General features: G+C 36.2%; 1 protein-coding gene across 1 annotated transcript in view; it reads right to left on the bottom strand.

Moving 5' to 3' along the window:
• The window catches only part of PDGFC (platelet derived growth factor C), a 134072-nt gene that overhangs the window by 4251 nt on the left and 113182 nt on the right, over positions 1–16639 (bottom strand). Inside the window, exon 4 of the mRNA XM_054203838.1 lies at positions 3900–4107. Within this exon, the coding sequence (XP_054059813.1) occupies positions 3900–4107 (208 nt within the window). The remainder of the gene's footprint in view (positions 1–3899; positions 4108–16639) is intronic.

Below are 16639 nucleotides of genomic sequence, written 5' to 3'. Positions count from 1 at the left end.
AGTAAGGGTTTATTGTTGTGAAAGGTCACACTGAAGCCTTTTCTCTGCTTGCACTTACAGTGAATACCAAGCTGGGGCACTTCATTCCATCACTATCAGGTTAACATAGGCTCCTAAATAAACAATCTGATTTTTAAAAGCGAGGAGTGTGTAAGAACTCCAATAAAGTTACTGATAGGACACCAGCCTGCCTCCCACACTGCAAGAGCATTCCTTGGAGAAAGCTGAGAAGGAAGAAGGGAAAAAGAGACACAAAACTTCCGGGGGAGAGATTCACTGTGAGAAATTAGAAATGATTTAAGCTCTTCTGATCAGTTAATAGCTCTAGGCTGAGTCATTTAGAGCGTGGACATGTCTACCTCCATTAATCAAAGACTGTGGATAGGAATGGAGTACTTCTTTCTCCTGTTATGTTTTCAAACATATAATAAATGAACTGTCTGAATGAGGATAAAATGCCTAAAACACAATGAGAGAAATGCTAGTTCTGCCAATACTTTCTACTGGCAGATTTCTACAGAGACTGATATGCTTGGTACAGTGAATGTCAAGAAGCTAAACTTATGTGTCCTAATGCAAATGCTGCTCAGCCCTTCACCATAAGAAATTGAAAACAGAAGCTGAGTACTGATGCCTCTTCCAGCAAACCCAGCAACCAGTGGGAAAGAAATCCTCATTACCTCCTGCCTACTGGCAGCCGCAAAGGAATGAATCAATTTCCCAGTACGAGTTGTAGTTACAACATAGAGAAGAGGGCAATGCACTAAAATGAGCAGCAACTGTATTACACACTTTATCACAAAATTGGAATGAATTTGAACTGAACCCCTCCAGATCTACAGACCCAAATGTTAAAAAGGTTCTGTAGAAGAAGACACAACCAGCTCTTAGCAGATATATTTTAGTGTGCCTTACTGTTACAATGGGCTTCAGGTGAGATGAAAAATGTCATGTTTGGTTTCCATGCTTTGCAATGTGTTAAGGTATATTGCTATTATACCCCAAAATGAACCCTTGCCCTACCTTATGTAATTCAATTTCATTAAAAGGTCTGAGGCAAATTTATCTAGTGCTTATATAATCACTTCTTTGAAGTGTGTGAATGAAGCTGTTATTTTTTCAAAGAGTATCTGTCTGTCCGAAATTTATTTTAACACACTGTGGGCATGAAGCTGGATGAGAGAATGTATATATTCCCTTAAAAGTGTTTACTTAACCACAATAAAAGGTTATGTGGATTTCCCAAGTGCACTGAGCTACAGTACCTGTTATAATGTGAACATTTAAACACTCCTTCAACTTGGCTTCCACTCATGTATCATGTTTGACACAACAGTCAAAGTTCTTTTGTCTAGCACTAACTCAGTGCTAGAATGGAAGGCTCTGCAGTAGCGCATGAATGGCAAACACTAAAATAAAAATGAGGGGAGAAGTAGAAAAAGGGAGAAAAAATGTAGATGCAGGTAGGTCTACAGCAATGTCTATTTCAAAAGCGCGCCTTCACTGGCACGTACAACTGAAGTAATCCATGTTCACACCAGCCTGAATGTAACTGTGTTCTGCAATTGGCAATGCGACTGTCTGGCATCTTCTGGGAAGTACTCTATCGAGTACCATGGGGAACCCTCTTTCCCAAAACATTTTTCTAGGTGGATGCTGCTCTCAAGTCACTGAAACAAATTAAATTCTGTTAAATTCTGTGCTTGGGGACAGACAGCAGCAGGATGATTTTCATTCCTAAGCACCTTAGAGATGTTCCTGGGAGTGTAAGTTTCTTACTGGGTCCTACAATGTGACAGGACTATTACAAAACCCAAGACAATGAGGGGAAAAAAAAAAAAAAAAAAAAAAGTTGCATAACTATATGAGAAAAGTATCTACTAAGGTCTATGGTTGGATTATGACTTTTCTTAAGCAGACTGCAGAATATGGTCTAATGATTAGGCATAGATTTCTGTGGGAAGCGATGGGATAATTTTTTTTGCACAGCAAAAATATATTTTAAGTATGTTTAATATTATAAAAGAATTTAGGACTATATTTAGACATCAAAGCCTCTGTTTCGTCTTTCCTGGCTAGAAGTTTTTGGAAGCATTTTATCCAGAGAAAACATCAGACACAGAAGTTCTGTGGAATTTAGGGTGTCTAAATATAGTCTTTTTCATATGAATTATTAAGTAGGAGTAGAGGACAGTACTCTTCTCTACATAAAGTAACATACACTTTTAATTACATTTTCATTTAATCTAGATGTAAATTGATGTTTGTCTATGAAAGCAGGACAGTAATTTAGCTTTTACACTGAAATATTGCAAAAATAAAACTGATCTAATCATAGAATCAAAGAGTTTGAAAAAACCAAACATGTTAGAGCATGCACTTCTCCCAGACATTTCTTAAAAAGGTTTTTAAATACGGCAAACGTGCTACTAGAAGAAATAACATTAAAAAAAGAAGGAAAAAAAAAAAAGAAAAAAAGTTTGCTTTCCCTATCTATTGAATAGACCTAACAGTTAATACTATGTCATCTCAACTGGACATATTTTCCGCCTCAGGCTATTACATTACACACTTGGTAATACAGTCTGAGGGTGGTCTCTTAAAGACAAATGTGGCAATGCCATGGTATGTTTATTCAGTGGAAAAATCTATTTCAGCATCTAATTAAAAGTCTTTAAAAGATTTACTCGGATAGTTTCTTTCTAAGATATGTCTTGCAGGGAGTTGCTTTTGTCTATATAGATGTTATCAACGCCTGCATTTTAGTTTATGTAAGGTTTCACAAATTACACTTCGTTTTTCTCCCACTTACTGTATGCTTATGGCATACATTTGGCAAATACTGAATCTCTCTAATTGGGACGGGTTAAATGACTATCTGAAAGGCATAGTCTATTGCTGAAAGCTTTTAAAGAGATTTCCTCCTCTTTGACTCTTGATTTAGTTGCTTTGTGCATACCTGTAGCAGTACAGGAAGGGCAGAAGGGTTGATTTTTAGGCTCTGATCCAAGAATTAGCTGTCAAAAACTTAAATTTGAGTTATGAAAGGTTTTAGTTCCTCCCTTATCTTGCTGATCAGATGATGATCTAGTTTACATTTGTCAACAGAGGAGTCTATTCAGTTAGGCTCATCTGTTTTCATTTTCATGCTGTATGGTGGGCAAGGAAGGAGGTATTGCTTGCATGCTATCCAGCCACATGGAATCCATAAACATGAAATAGTGGGCAGCATCTGGATGATATGCAGTAGCAAATTCTTGAATGTCAAATGTAGATAGAAGAAAATGACTTGTTGAACAAGAAATAGCTCCACAAGTCTTGAAATATATAATCTACTTTACATCTGATTGACAGCTGTATGATCAAACTGCATGTGACACAGTGCTTTCATGAGTTATCATGGAAGAGCAACATTTAGCTAATTACTTTCCATTAATATGGTGTAGAGACTGGAACAATTCTAAGGAAATAAACTAATCATTCACATGATATAGCAAGGAATTACCTGCCCAAAAAAAAAAAAAGTTTTTCCCTCCATAAAACAAAAAACAAAAACAACAAAACAATGCAAAGTTAGATTATGTCACCTAGCCAAGATGCCCTGCTACTTTGTAGAAATAAAGATCTCCCAGGTTCCCTACAGAAAACTACCCTGTCTGCTTCTATTTTTTTCCCCCTTTGTTACTTTATCTTGCTAAATTCCTTTAAATTTTGAGCTTACTAATTGTCCTTTCTCAGATAATATAATGGTAAGAATAGATCAATGACCTCTGCTGTATTTCTAACATATTCCTTTCTGGAAACCAAAATTCAAGGTGAAGAATGCTCTTAATTACTGTTTCTTTGTTAAGAAAATGCACCCATAGAAACCTGCAAGGCCAGACAGAAGAATAATTTACCTCTTGATTTCCTCCCATGAATATATGCCTTTCCAAGAAGTTGCCACGTTGGCCTGTACAAATCTTCCAAATCCAGTTGCCACCGATCTGGTTCAAGGTACCGGATAAGCTCTTCCACAGTACTAAATCCAGCAACGGCATTGTTTAATACATCTAACGGTAAAGTTGATGGGGGTAGCAATGATGGGCTAGGTGCTTCTGTGTGGTGCTGCAATCAAAGCCAAGAGAAGAGTACCAGTCAGAGGGTTAATGGATCTGCTTTGATGAAGTGCTGTACTTTATGAAGTTACATAGCTGGGAAAGTTTATAAGTGGCTAGCTTGTTTCTAAAGTACAGTTTACCTAATAAGACAAATGACAAGAGTCAAAAAGTACCTAATTATTCTTCAGTGATAATTCTAAACAAACTTCCACTAGACAGTTTTCCCACTTCTTACATTCCTAGCCTTGAAGATAGCATTCCACTATACCTGTTCTTTGAAGAAGTTCACTGAGTGACGGGAAAGATTTTAGAAATTGAACAAAGAGTGATTTGAAAATATGGCCCCATTACAGGCAATTACTGAAAACTAGAAAAAAAAAAAATCTAGAAAACTGAGAAACACACATTTCACATGCTGCCTTTCTTCTGAAACTTAGCCACAATCTTTGTCTTCTTGTCTTTCAATGTAAAATATGAACATACCCTAGTACAAAGATAGCAAATATTCTCACTCTAATCTATAGATGAAAAAAAGCACCCGTTGTGTTTCTTACAGTTCTAAGAATTATGTTTCTGGTTAAACAATAATGAACAGAGTAGTAACAACATCTGGCATTACTATAATTATTTCTCCCTTAAGAAGAAAAAAAACATGTTCCCAAGGATATTAAAGTACTTAAATGCTGATGTTGAGTAGTGAATAAGTCTATGTACTTTCCCACAGCACAAGTCTCACTGACAAACTCACTGGATCAGGGATACTCAGTCACAGGCAGTTCAAGCAAAGCGAGACTTCTGCGTTTGCGCACTCTACAACCTGTTTAAAAATTATGCATTGATTTGTATTTTCAAAAGAATAGAAAACGGCAGGAAGGGAAGCCTAAGCAGGAAGCTGCTGCTGCACTACCGTTAGTTCCTTTAGGCTTTTATATAGGCAGACAGCATTACAGACATTATGTCCACAGGACTACATGAGCAATTTATCTGGACCATGTAAGAAGGATGAGGAAAGATTTGAACGTACAGCTCATTTAGGGGATGGGAAGGACGGGAAATCTCAAACTTAAATGTGTAGTGCTACATGCATCATGGCTCTCAAGTGTACTCCATAGAAGATTTAGGGAAAACTGATTCACTGTAAGTACAGTCAAGTTTTGGAAAAGGTTGCCTAGAGAGGCTTGCACAGCATCCATCATTGGAGGATTTAAATACCTGACCGGATAAAGCCCTGAGCAACAGTCTGACCTCAGAACTGACCCTACCCTGAGCAGAAGGTAAAGTCCTCCTGAGGTCCCTTGCTGAATTTTCCTACAACAATCCTACAACATAACATTAAAAATGAAGGACAACATCATTAAGAATGAATGTTCCTCCACTAAGTGAACTAACATGCTGCTTAATAAAATAAACCTCGCAACACTACATACCAAACAGCAGTTTTCTAAAATACATATGCCTGTGATAGCTGTGTTTCATACCAATAATTATATTTTCCTTTCGGTGCTCTCAATTCTATTAAATATGCATTTTTGGTTTCAGCTAAATGTGTGGTTGAAAGGACAGCAAATGGAAGTAACCAGCATGCTTTTCCTAGCTTTTGCTTCAAGGGTTTTTTTCTCTCCATCTTCAAGAAATGCATTCACCAGAATGATTTGTGTTGCTTTTTAACTGTGAGTCTTGCAAAGATAATACAAAGCATAGATCTAGTGTGCTGCTACTATTAATTTTACCATATTTTCATCTTGCTAATCTGGCATAATTTCCAGTAGAGTGAGTGAGGTAGTTGCTTCCCATTCTGGATGAATGTGGATTTCAAAAAGTTAAAATATTTCTTTTCCTCTTCTGCCCACATTAAAAATAATAACATGTTGATCTATCTATTAGGTTATGATAATAAAGCAACAGATTCTGGTCTATAATTTAAATATTTGCTCTTAGCAAAACATGCTACTCAGCAAGTTTTAAAATAGTGCTGTGATACTATAATTCAGACGAGTCAAAAAAAAATATTCCAAAATTTTTCTTCCTGTTTTTCTCCACGATGATATATTGTAACAGTCATATTGCCTGGTTTAAAGGTGTAAGTTTTTGCTAAGGTGGAAAACAAAATAAGGATCAAATTGTAGAACCAATACCTGAAGAAAAAAAAAAAAATCTATTTTGTTTCCAGCTGAAGAATATACTTTTTTTTTTTTTCCACTCCTACTGGTTTGGTTTTTTCATTGCCAATGAAATAGATGGATTCCAGATGAAAATCCATTGGTCTAGAATCTATTTCCACATTTACAACTTAGAACATGCACATTTAGCAATATATATACATGAACTAAACCATCGATTTACGTTATTCTGGATTCAGTAGGCATTTGCCCGAGTTAAAATGTTATGAGGTTATGGTGAGTCATCGTGCTTAACGGTAACACAATTAAAGTTGTCATCACTTTCTAATCATTCTCATGGCAAACCAAAATATAAAGAAAAGTAGTTGAAACAGTAAAATTGCACAACTTCGAAGATGAACATTTTAGAATAAAGTAGTTAAAATCTCAAGATTAAGAATATTTTTCCCAATAATCTCTTAATTTAGTCAATTTAAATGATAGTTAAAATGTACCAAAGATTTAAGATAATTAATATCATAAAGCTACAAATGCTGTAATTTATATTTATAACATAATAACCTTTATGAAATCTCAATTCAATAAATTGTTTAATATAAATGATAATTCTATACTCTACCTTGCTTTTGCCTGCTAATAGGTACTACTTATTTTATAATTTAAACCTTTTGAACAGAATATCCAGGGCAGCATAAATGGTACTCCTTCCTTTAACTGAAATTATATCTTGGAATTTTATACAATTTATAATTTCACTTGGTTTTCTCAAAGTTTTTTTTGTGTTTTATAGGCAATGTTTGCACCTGCTGTAAGGTTTTACTCTCAGAGAAGATAACAAGAGAAATGAACTTAATGCAAGATATTAAAACTCAACTTCATCGATGGGACATACTTTTTAGAGCAAGCAAATACAAAACTTCAGCTAAACTCTGAAATGTAGCATTGTAGTTGCAACTTCAAAATGCTGAAATGCTCTACTTCTTAGATGCAGCTTTCCCTCACTTTATAGCAAGTCCATCACTTCTATTATAATTCCTTCCAATTAAACAATCTCAGATAAAAATCCGTGTGCCTAGAATTTAATCATATCTCTCTTGACATTCCTACTCTAACCTTTACCTCCCTCTGCATACCTGACACAAACTGATGTTGCCAAGCTACTCTGTGCAGTAAAGCTACTACCATCAGTGCGCAGTAGGTCTGAGAGATGCGATTTCACTACACAGTGGTGGTGTGAAAGCCTCACAGGAGAACCACCAATAAATTCTAGCTGTTTTGCTGCGCAATGTTGACGGAGACAATGAAGATAATCTTACAATGAAGTAGTTATCTGTCAGCTGTGCATCTATTCTATAGCTGGCATCATCTAACTTACTCCGCAGAACTGCATCATGTCTCGCTTAGCAGGTCAGCTAGCACATAATCAACCTTGGATATAACAGGCATCTCTTTATCTGACAGGGGACACATAACCCAAGACGGCAAACACTTGCTTAGGCATAGCAGCTATCCAAAATAACTTTCTTCTTGGGGACCACTTCCTGGGAAGTGATGTTTTCCAAGCTTTTCTACAATAAAATGTAATCGACAGTGAACACTTTTTCTGTCATAACAGCGCATCCTCGATTAATATCATGTTTTAGGCTTGAGACAACCTTTTTTATTTTTTTTTGCCTGAGCATGAGTAGTTTCTGTCAAGAAAAAATTGAAAAATACATCAACAAGTTCTGTATTTTAATGTGATTCCTCTAGTAAATAAAACACACTATGTTTTTTGGTTTTGTGCCCAGGAAACAATTTCAATTTACTTTAATAAGAATAAACATGCTTAAAGGCAAGATAGAGATGAACAGTTGCATCTTTTCTGTTAGTTAAAATGATTCAGGATGAAAACCAGAGCAGAAAACATCGGGCTTCTGCTGTTCTGCAGAACAGCCAAGAATGACAATTAGTGTTGGATCAAACAAAATTTTCATTAGGTCTGTTTATATTGTATTTCTGTATGTGTACTTCACTCTATCAAAACAAATACCTTATAAAAATCCCCTAAGGTGTTTACAAGCATAAACAACAGGCAAACAGACCAAATTTAGGCAACAGTTTAAGATATGGACTTGGAAAAAAGGAAGGAAATAATATAAAGACTAATTTCACAAAACTGTCCAGCCCTGAAGATTATACGTAACAACAGTACCCCAGAAGAAACTCAGGGAGTGAAATGCATTTTAGGATGTTCACAATGTTAGTTGTCCCCTATTAAAGGAATCAAAGCTACTCCATCTAGCTTCATTCTCAAAGAATAAAGGGTAGAACACTCCTATACGTAGAATAAGAAGGTAACCATCAGCGAAGCTGTAAATCTGAGCAAAAACTGCAACAAATGAATTTGAAATTACCAAGTTGAAGCTCAAACCTAAAGGATGATTTAGTACATAGCCCAGCTTGAAGACTTGTGACTAATTTCTTGTTCTGACACATACTTCCTGAGCCTAGTATTTAGGCCACAGCTTCATAGTGTAAAGCACTCGGCAGTAGCATCTCCTTGCTACGCCAGCATGGCTGTGTATGTGGCTGCATCATAGACAAGAAGTACTCTTTCTAAAAAAGAATATTTCTCATTTCCTTTTTCTTTAACCACAATCTTATTCACAGCGCAGACCTCCAACAGCTAAGCCATCACAACCAAAAGCACAGCGGCCGCTAACGCAAACATTGTTAGATTCACTCTGGCACCAGGAATTTCATAGCATGGAGGTTTGTAATACAGCCTTATCAAATCTGTAAAACGAGCGAAAAGGCAATTCCTTATTCTCACACATTGAGAGAATGAATACAAAAAACTTTTATTAGATTGTCATTATTGGTTTATCTGAAGAATCCAGAAGCATTTTAGATAGATAAAGGGTAAAACCTCGGATAGGAGACTGTATGTTATCAACTTTCCCCGTCTGCCACTATCCATCTGTTCTTCCCTTGCACTGAACTTGCTCCAGGGATAAATAATTCAGAACAAAACAGCACTCACCTGCAGTCTACACAAGATCAGCTCTTAATCACCACCATGATCTAAGCAAAGCCTTCCTTTTGCTCCTGTCTCATAGGATAGGACTGTCAAGGTACTGACGCTATTCTCTTCCAGTTAAATGAGAGGCTAGAAGTAATTTTGTAATTGCAAGAAGTAGTTTGCTACAGCCAGGAGTAAGGAATTTCATGTTTAGTAACGCAATCGTTGAGTTAAGACCGGAACAACAAAAACAAGTGAGTCAAACACTTGGCATGAGAGGATACTTAAAGTAGTGAGTAATATGTCTAAAATAATTCCCTCCCCACAAAAGAAATCCCCATTTTTTTCATTTCTCATCTTGAAGGAAACATTGTCAAGCAGTTTCTGAGTAAAAACCCATTCATAAGTTGCCGCAGTTTGGAGAAACTATTAAACATCGGTATGGTTTAATCAGACTAGAAGGGACTCTACAACAAAGTAAATCTCAAAGGAATCTCTCCTCCTCTGAGAACCAACCAGGATCAGTAACTTTGAAAGAAATAACATATTTCTTCTAATGAGATATCCTTACTGATTTTATTTTAATTATTTATTATTATACAGAACACTCCAAGTCCTGCTTAGATTTAGAGATACGCTCTTGAAGCTAATAGTACATGCACATTCTTGTAACACTCACATTAAAGAAAGCCTGTTTTCCTCATTTATAATGACAAGTATCCCTTCTATTAGCATCATTAGAAGAAATCCAACTCCTTCCGAGTTTGCCCTGAGGACACAGAAGCTTCTTGACATAACAATAGCTCTTTCTTTGCTCCCATAAGTACATGCAGTAATAATGTGAAAAGCCTCTAGATATCCTGACCTACCTGAAAAAGCACAAACTTTTACTTGCTCACATGTATGCAGTACAAAAAAGCTAATCCATTTGTGAAAGTCTGTAACTTGTAAAGACTCATCTTCGCTGTGCAACATTAACCCCCACCACTGCTGTGCAAAATGTTAGTCCTATTCAAGCAGAACGTAGAAGGAAGTGGAGACGATCTCTAGTTGGGCCTCTGTGCAACCACTTAAGCAGAGAAATCAGGTTCCAGGATCCGCTTCTTATGCCTCCAGCAAAGGAAGGAAAAAAAGAAGGAGCAAAGGCAGTTAATCAATTTAGACTGCCAAAGCCAGAGAATAAGGCAAGGATGTTTACTTTCATGTGACAGAGATGGAAGCCAGGAAGGCCGGTGCAGTTCCCATCCTTTGCAGTACTTCTTTAGCTGAGGTTACTGTCACAGGAGTGAGGATGGTTGCATGAGAGGCAGCAGCTCCAGGGCTGCTAAGCAGGTAGTGGGGTAAATTAAGCTCCAGTGGCACTGAAGTAAACATCTTATTCAGCTATCCTCACTTCAGAGACATAACTTCTGCCAGTCAAATGACAGACAGGTAGGACTACCAGCCCTCCTCAATTTAATCAGCTACTGCACATATGATCCAGAATGCAGGATGACAGCCCGCTCTTTCCTTACTGGGCTTTTGGTGCTCTGTTTCCTATATCCCTATTTTTTTCTGTTCTTACAATGTGCTACAATGCTTGTCCAGCCTCTCTTCATATGCATGCAGGGCCTCTTATCAAGGACCTTATTTGCTTAGTTTCCATGTCCTTGCACCAGTTTACATCATACAGCCAGACAGAGATGGCCTTCCAAACTCTACATTGGTATTTTTGTTATGGCACTTTGAGCATCACTTCCTAAAATGTACATAATACCCTCCTTTGTGCAACTGCCAAACTCACAAGGTAAAGTGAATGTGTTTGTTCCTTTCTGTCTTTGCCTGTCACAGATGTGAATAAAAGCATAAAGAAAAAAGTAGTGTTGGGAACAGCCTAACATTTCCTCAGGTTAAAGTTTTGAGATAAAATCTATTTTTTGAAAAGGTTTAAATATTCCCTCAAACAGAGTTTCTATGCAGCTCACAGAAAAGGCCTGGAATTCTAATTGTGCTGGAAACAACTGGGAGATGCTCTCAAGGAAATCAGCAGCATAGAAATAGCACAGGTTGTCACTAATCATAGCTTTCTCCTGGCAAATTGCAGCTTTTTGCCTGAAGCCTGTGCACCCTGACAGCCTTTGAAATACACAGCATAGGTGTGAGCGCCACCCTTGTGAAGACAAGGATGACACATATCTAGAGCAAGTTCATAAAATCTCAAAGGATGCTATCAATAGCAATAGTCTCTGGAAGCTATTTTCAACAAAAATTTGTTAATTCTTGTCATAAATTAGTGACCGATAATTACATGTGTGTATACATACATATATATGTGTGTATGTATGAAAATATATTTAACTTTTTCTTATGATCTCATGTATCAGCAATAACCCACACTAATTGATTTTAAAGGCAAAAAGAAGAAAACTATTGCTCACCTTACTGTATTGTATGGAAGACCTTATTGTCAATACACTTCATCATGGTAATTGTGGAGTTTTGTATTCTTAGAAAATAGATACATACAGAGAACTACCTTTCTTGGATGCAGTTGCATGGATTTTTTTATTTTTTCAGTGCATCTGGCAAGTCTCACTGAAGCAACGCATACTACTTCATCAGGATTTCGTAAACACTACAAAATTAGGAAATTTCTCTCTCCTATACTCTACTGAAAGTATTTGTTATTCTGTAAAATGATCCAGTGATTCTTGTGTTCTTTTGGACAAGAACTTTCATTCACTGACTTATTCTTTCAGTTAATTAAGGCAAGAAGAGGTATAAATAATTCTGTTTGACAGCTGTGTCTCCAGCATCTCTGGCAACCGCAGAGGTCTCAGACCATGAAGCTACAATCACTGCAATCCCTAGAATCCATAAAACTTGCAGATTCAGCCTGCTAGCTGCAAGAGGAGTCAACTTTTGATGCCTTTCTACCTTTGCCATGGGTTTTTACTATATTCTCTTATAATAGGAATTTGTGGCTGTAGTACTGAATGATAAGATTCTAGATAGAAGACTCAGAGAAATGCATGCTCAGACATATTTCAAACCAGTGGCCAAACAGCTTTATTCTGAAAGCATGACCTGATGCACTGAGTTGAACAGGGAACATTTAAAAGCAAACACTTAGTCTGTAATGAATTGGGTCTAATAGTATAGAACAAGCTGTGGCATATACTACCTCCATGGCATAAAAAGTTTCATAGTGAAATCAGTGTTTCAGTTTTCATCTAGAGTTCTTTCCTCAAATAATTTGTCTTTGTTGGTGGTGATGGTTGGTTGGTTGCTGGTTTTTGGTTTTTTGGTTTGTTTGTTGGGTTTTTTTGTTTTTGGGTTTTTTTTCCGCAGATTACTGTAGCTATGCAAATTAATTTAAGGTATATAATCCCTGAATTTCGGTTCCTATAAAGTATACTTGTGGCAGAGTAATACCTAAACCATAAAGATTTCCAAAACCTTAACTCCTAGCGAGCACTATCTTCTTGCTTATAAATCTCTCTCTTTTAAGTGAAACTTTAAACAAACTTTACAGTAAGTTCTTCCTACTCCATACAAGTATATATGTATGCCACAAGAAAAAGTAAATCTACCTTCTGTATCTTAGTAACAACTGCAAAATACTTTGATTTCTAAAACCTGTATGTTAACATTCTCAAACCAAACATATGCAATACATTTAACACTAACTAGATGCTTATTTACCTCATGCATGTGCAAATAGGAATAAAACTGCAAATTAAAAAAGTTATAATCCAGTAAATAATTTTCTTTCTTGCATTATTTGAATGTTCAATAAAAATATTTAATCTAATTCAGACTATGGGCAATACTAGTATCTATATCCACATTTTAAAGAGTATGAAGTGCGTGAGCTTATACAGACAAAGTATCTGCTGAAAACAACTGAAAATAGACTGTGTATTAGCAAAATGAAGTCCCAAAATAACTTACTGAAACACCATTTCTCTCACCCCAGTCTCATAAAATCTTTGTTTGGAGAAAGTCCTGCAATGTGACTTTTACTTGCAGTATGGTGCTAAAACAAGCAAAAAACCCAATGTCGAAGAAATTACCGTCTCCAAGTCTGATAGTATATTTTTTTATATTCATAGAACTGTCCTAAGCAAATGCAATTAATCATTTCAATGCATTGAATGTGTGAGGGAACGTGTGTCCTTTATAAGGACTATATTTGCTAAAAGTTTGGTTGAATGACTTGCAGCGGACATCAGCAGCAGTCTACTGCCTTGACAAACCTCTGTTCAGGACAGCAGGTCAACACTCAGACGGTCCTGCCGCTGATTCCTGGATGCTGAGTTTTGAAAACACAAAGTATTTTCCTAAGTAGTAACTCTGTCTTTCCTACCTTAGCACCTTCCTGTCAACTATTCCTTATTATGCAAACTACTCATCATAGTGTTTAAGGACATTTAAAGCTTCTCCTCTGCTCATCTACCATCATCGACAGTACTGTAGCATTGCAATTGGTGTATTTTTGTCCAGTAAATGTTATTTTCTAGAATGTTCTACTATGGTGAATGTTGTTTTACACCTGCCATTCCTTTCTAGAAGGGAAACCTTATAAAGAATTATATATCAAATACTACAAGACAGCAAGAAAGGGAATTCCTCTTCTCAGTACCTATAATGAAATTCTAAAAAATTCTTTTTTACAGTTCAGATCTAAAGTCATATTTAGTGTACAGAGACCCCTGTCTCCAAGATTTAGCTGAAGTTCAGCAGAAAGGGAGAACCAAAAGAATCCCACCACAGATTAACTTCTTTCACTGAAACTTTAACACTATGCAAGTCCCATACACACACCTGTTGTAGGTCAAAATGTGGAATGGCTTTTACTTCAGTTAGGAGAAGGATTTGCAACAGAACAATCTAAATTATGCCTAAAATGTGAAATTATCATCTTAAAAGGAGGAATATCATTGTAATTGGACAAGCAGTAATGTAAGAGCCTCAGAGCACAAATGCGTGAATGCAAAAAGAGATTCCCACAGTCAGACTGTGGTGAACACATAGATATAGTACAAGGATTTTTTGCTCAAATCCTATTGAAAATGGGGTTACTGTGGTTATTAATCACTTCATTTACAGACACACACAAAATTAATACAGGAAACACATGCATCTGCTACATTTATGATTTACAGAAGAATTTTTTTTTTTTGCTCTGTACACAAAGCTCTCGTTCTTATTCAACAGACAGCAGTTTATAAGGAATAAACAGTCAACATAAGCGCAGCTGTTCTGAATAGAAAAAAGTTCTTGAACATTCTTCTGTGACAGGGGATGTGGTCAGCCATAATTAAAGGACATCATGCTTGCAGACCTTTTTTTAAATTACTCATTTTACTCAAAATAAGTGAATACTTATAAAAAGCTTAACCAAATGGAACAACAGCAAATGTTCGGTGTCAGGGAATGAACTGCTCTTTAAGTTCCCTCTACGTATTAGAAATGGGTAGCTGTTGTTAAAAAAATGTTTACTTATACCAGTAGGTTCACAGGAGGTTCATCAAACATTAAACATAGAAATGACTCCTTATTACTACTGGAAAGTGTATTTGTCAAGGATGATGAAAATTACTTCTACAGTACACGCAATTTTAATTTGATCTTTCAGTATACATGTTAAATTGCATTCCACAACAGGTTTCTGTTGATTTCATATCACAATAAAAAGAACACACCCTACATTCCTGTACAGCAGACATTGCAAATCAGAGCTTGTCCTGCCTTGAAGGTAAAAAGTCCTTGAACAAAACACTACTTTGCAAGGAAGGAAGGAACCTCAGCTCTGTCCTCATGTATCAGTTCCTAGTGTCATCAAACATGTTAGAGACCGACCATATTTTAAGATTTGTGAAGAAAAATAATTTATATTTTTTGTCATATTAAAGTTTGGTTTGTATGTAACACACACTTCATAACCCAAAAAGCATGGTAGACACTATGGCTTACATTGCCCACGTAAAGATCTCACACTGTTTTAACAAGCCAGATTTATAATCTGTGAGCTAGTTTTTTATAGGCCTATACTGCTAGCCATAATGTCCGGACATACTCTTAGTGTTCAGCTGTATCACTTCTACCTACATGTTTTCTACTATCTATATCTCTTAATTCCCATCTCATGTTACCTCATATATATTATGCACACAAGCATAGTATATGTGATTACACAACAAATTAAAGGCAAAATAAATTGGGAAAGTATGCTTAATAAGAGAAATTTAAGAAAAAAAAAGGCAAAAAATCTTGCATTTAGGAGCAAAACATTAAAAGCATAAATGCAAAATCATGAGTACAGAAGTCCTGAAGCAGAATAACCAGCATTACAGGGGGACAAAACCAGAATAGGAGACAATGTGATCCTGTTATGGAAAAGGCAAATCTGATTCAGATATTTGCAGAACAGCACCATAAAGCTAGGCTGCTGAGCTGCTAGAGAAATACTGTGTTCAGTTTTACCTCCAGCATTTGTAAGATATAGGCAGAGAGAAAGAGAATATTCAGAGGAAAAAGCAAGAAGGAAAGGAAAACACGAACTATGATAAAAGATCGAGTGATACAAGTTTATTTAATCTAGACAAGACTAGACTGACAGGAGATGCAATAACATGTAAGAGACCATCAGATGATCAGCTGTTCCCTAGTACATCAGTGACAGGAAAGATTTATGTTATGTATCAGAAAAAAATTTCATACTATGTAAAGCAGTGTAACAGATGATCAGGGAAATCTCTGAAATATTTGTCCCTAAACTTCAGGAACAGAACAAAAGTCTAGTAAGAATGAGCTTGGTCTATCTACTTCCTGCTTAGAGCAGGACTATGGCTCAGAAAAGACCCCATTGAGTTCCCTTCCAACCTTGCATTTCTGTGATTGCATTACACATCATTTATTTGGTAACCTCACTGTTTCTAAAAGACATGCAAAATTACGCTGAGGGAAATGCTGAATTCTAGAAACAAATTAATTCTAAATCATTCTAAAATTTGCACTATTGACTAGCTACGCCCCAAACTCTTCTGTATACGTAACCAAACTCTAATGCACCTTTTTCCTCATTGATTTGTATGTTTGTACAAACCTCCATGCGTACATTTTAACCCTTTAGATTTATTCTATTAATGTTATAATAAAAAGCAACAACTGCATGCCTGTGTACCTAAATATAGACTATTTGGTAGAAAAATATGTATTTTTTTGTTGTCACATGTCAACCCACAAGCCCTTAACTCATATAAGCATGTGAAAATTAATGAAACTAATACAATTTTGGGCTTCAATTTAACTACTTTCTCATGAAGAAAAGTAGGGAGTCACGGGTTTTTAATAAAAGTTTGTTCCTTAGAAGCAGCAGTAGTTCCTTTGGCAGTATCATTTACAATTTCTTTGAAGTCTCAAAACAGTAT

This window comes from Rissa tridactyla, chromosome 5, assembly GCF_028500815.1.
Source record: "Rissa tridactyla isolate bRisTri1 chromosome 5, bRisTri1.patW.cur.20221130, whole genome shotgun sequence".
NCBI lineage: Eukaryota > Metazoa > Chordata > Aves > Charadriiformes > Laridae > Rissa > Rissa tridactyla.
Note: the sequence above shows the minus strand (reverse complement) of the source record. Positions and strands in the feature narration are given on the sequence as shown.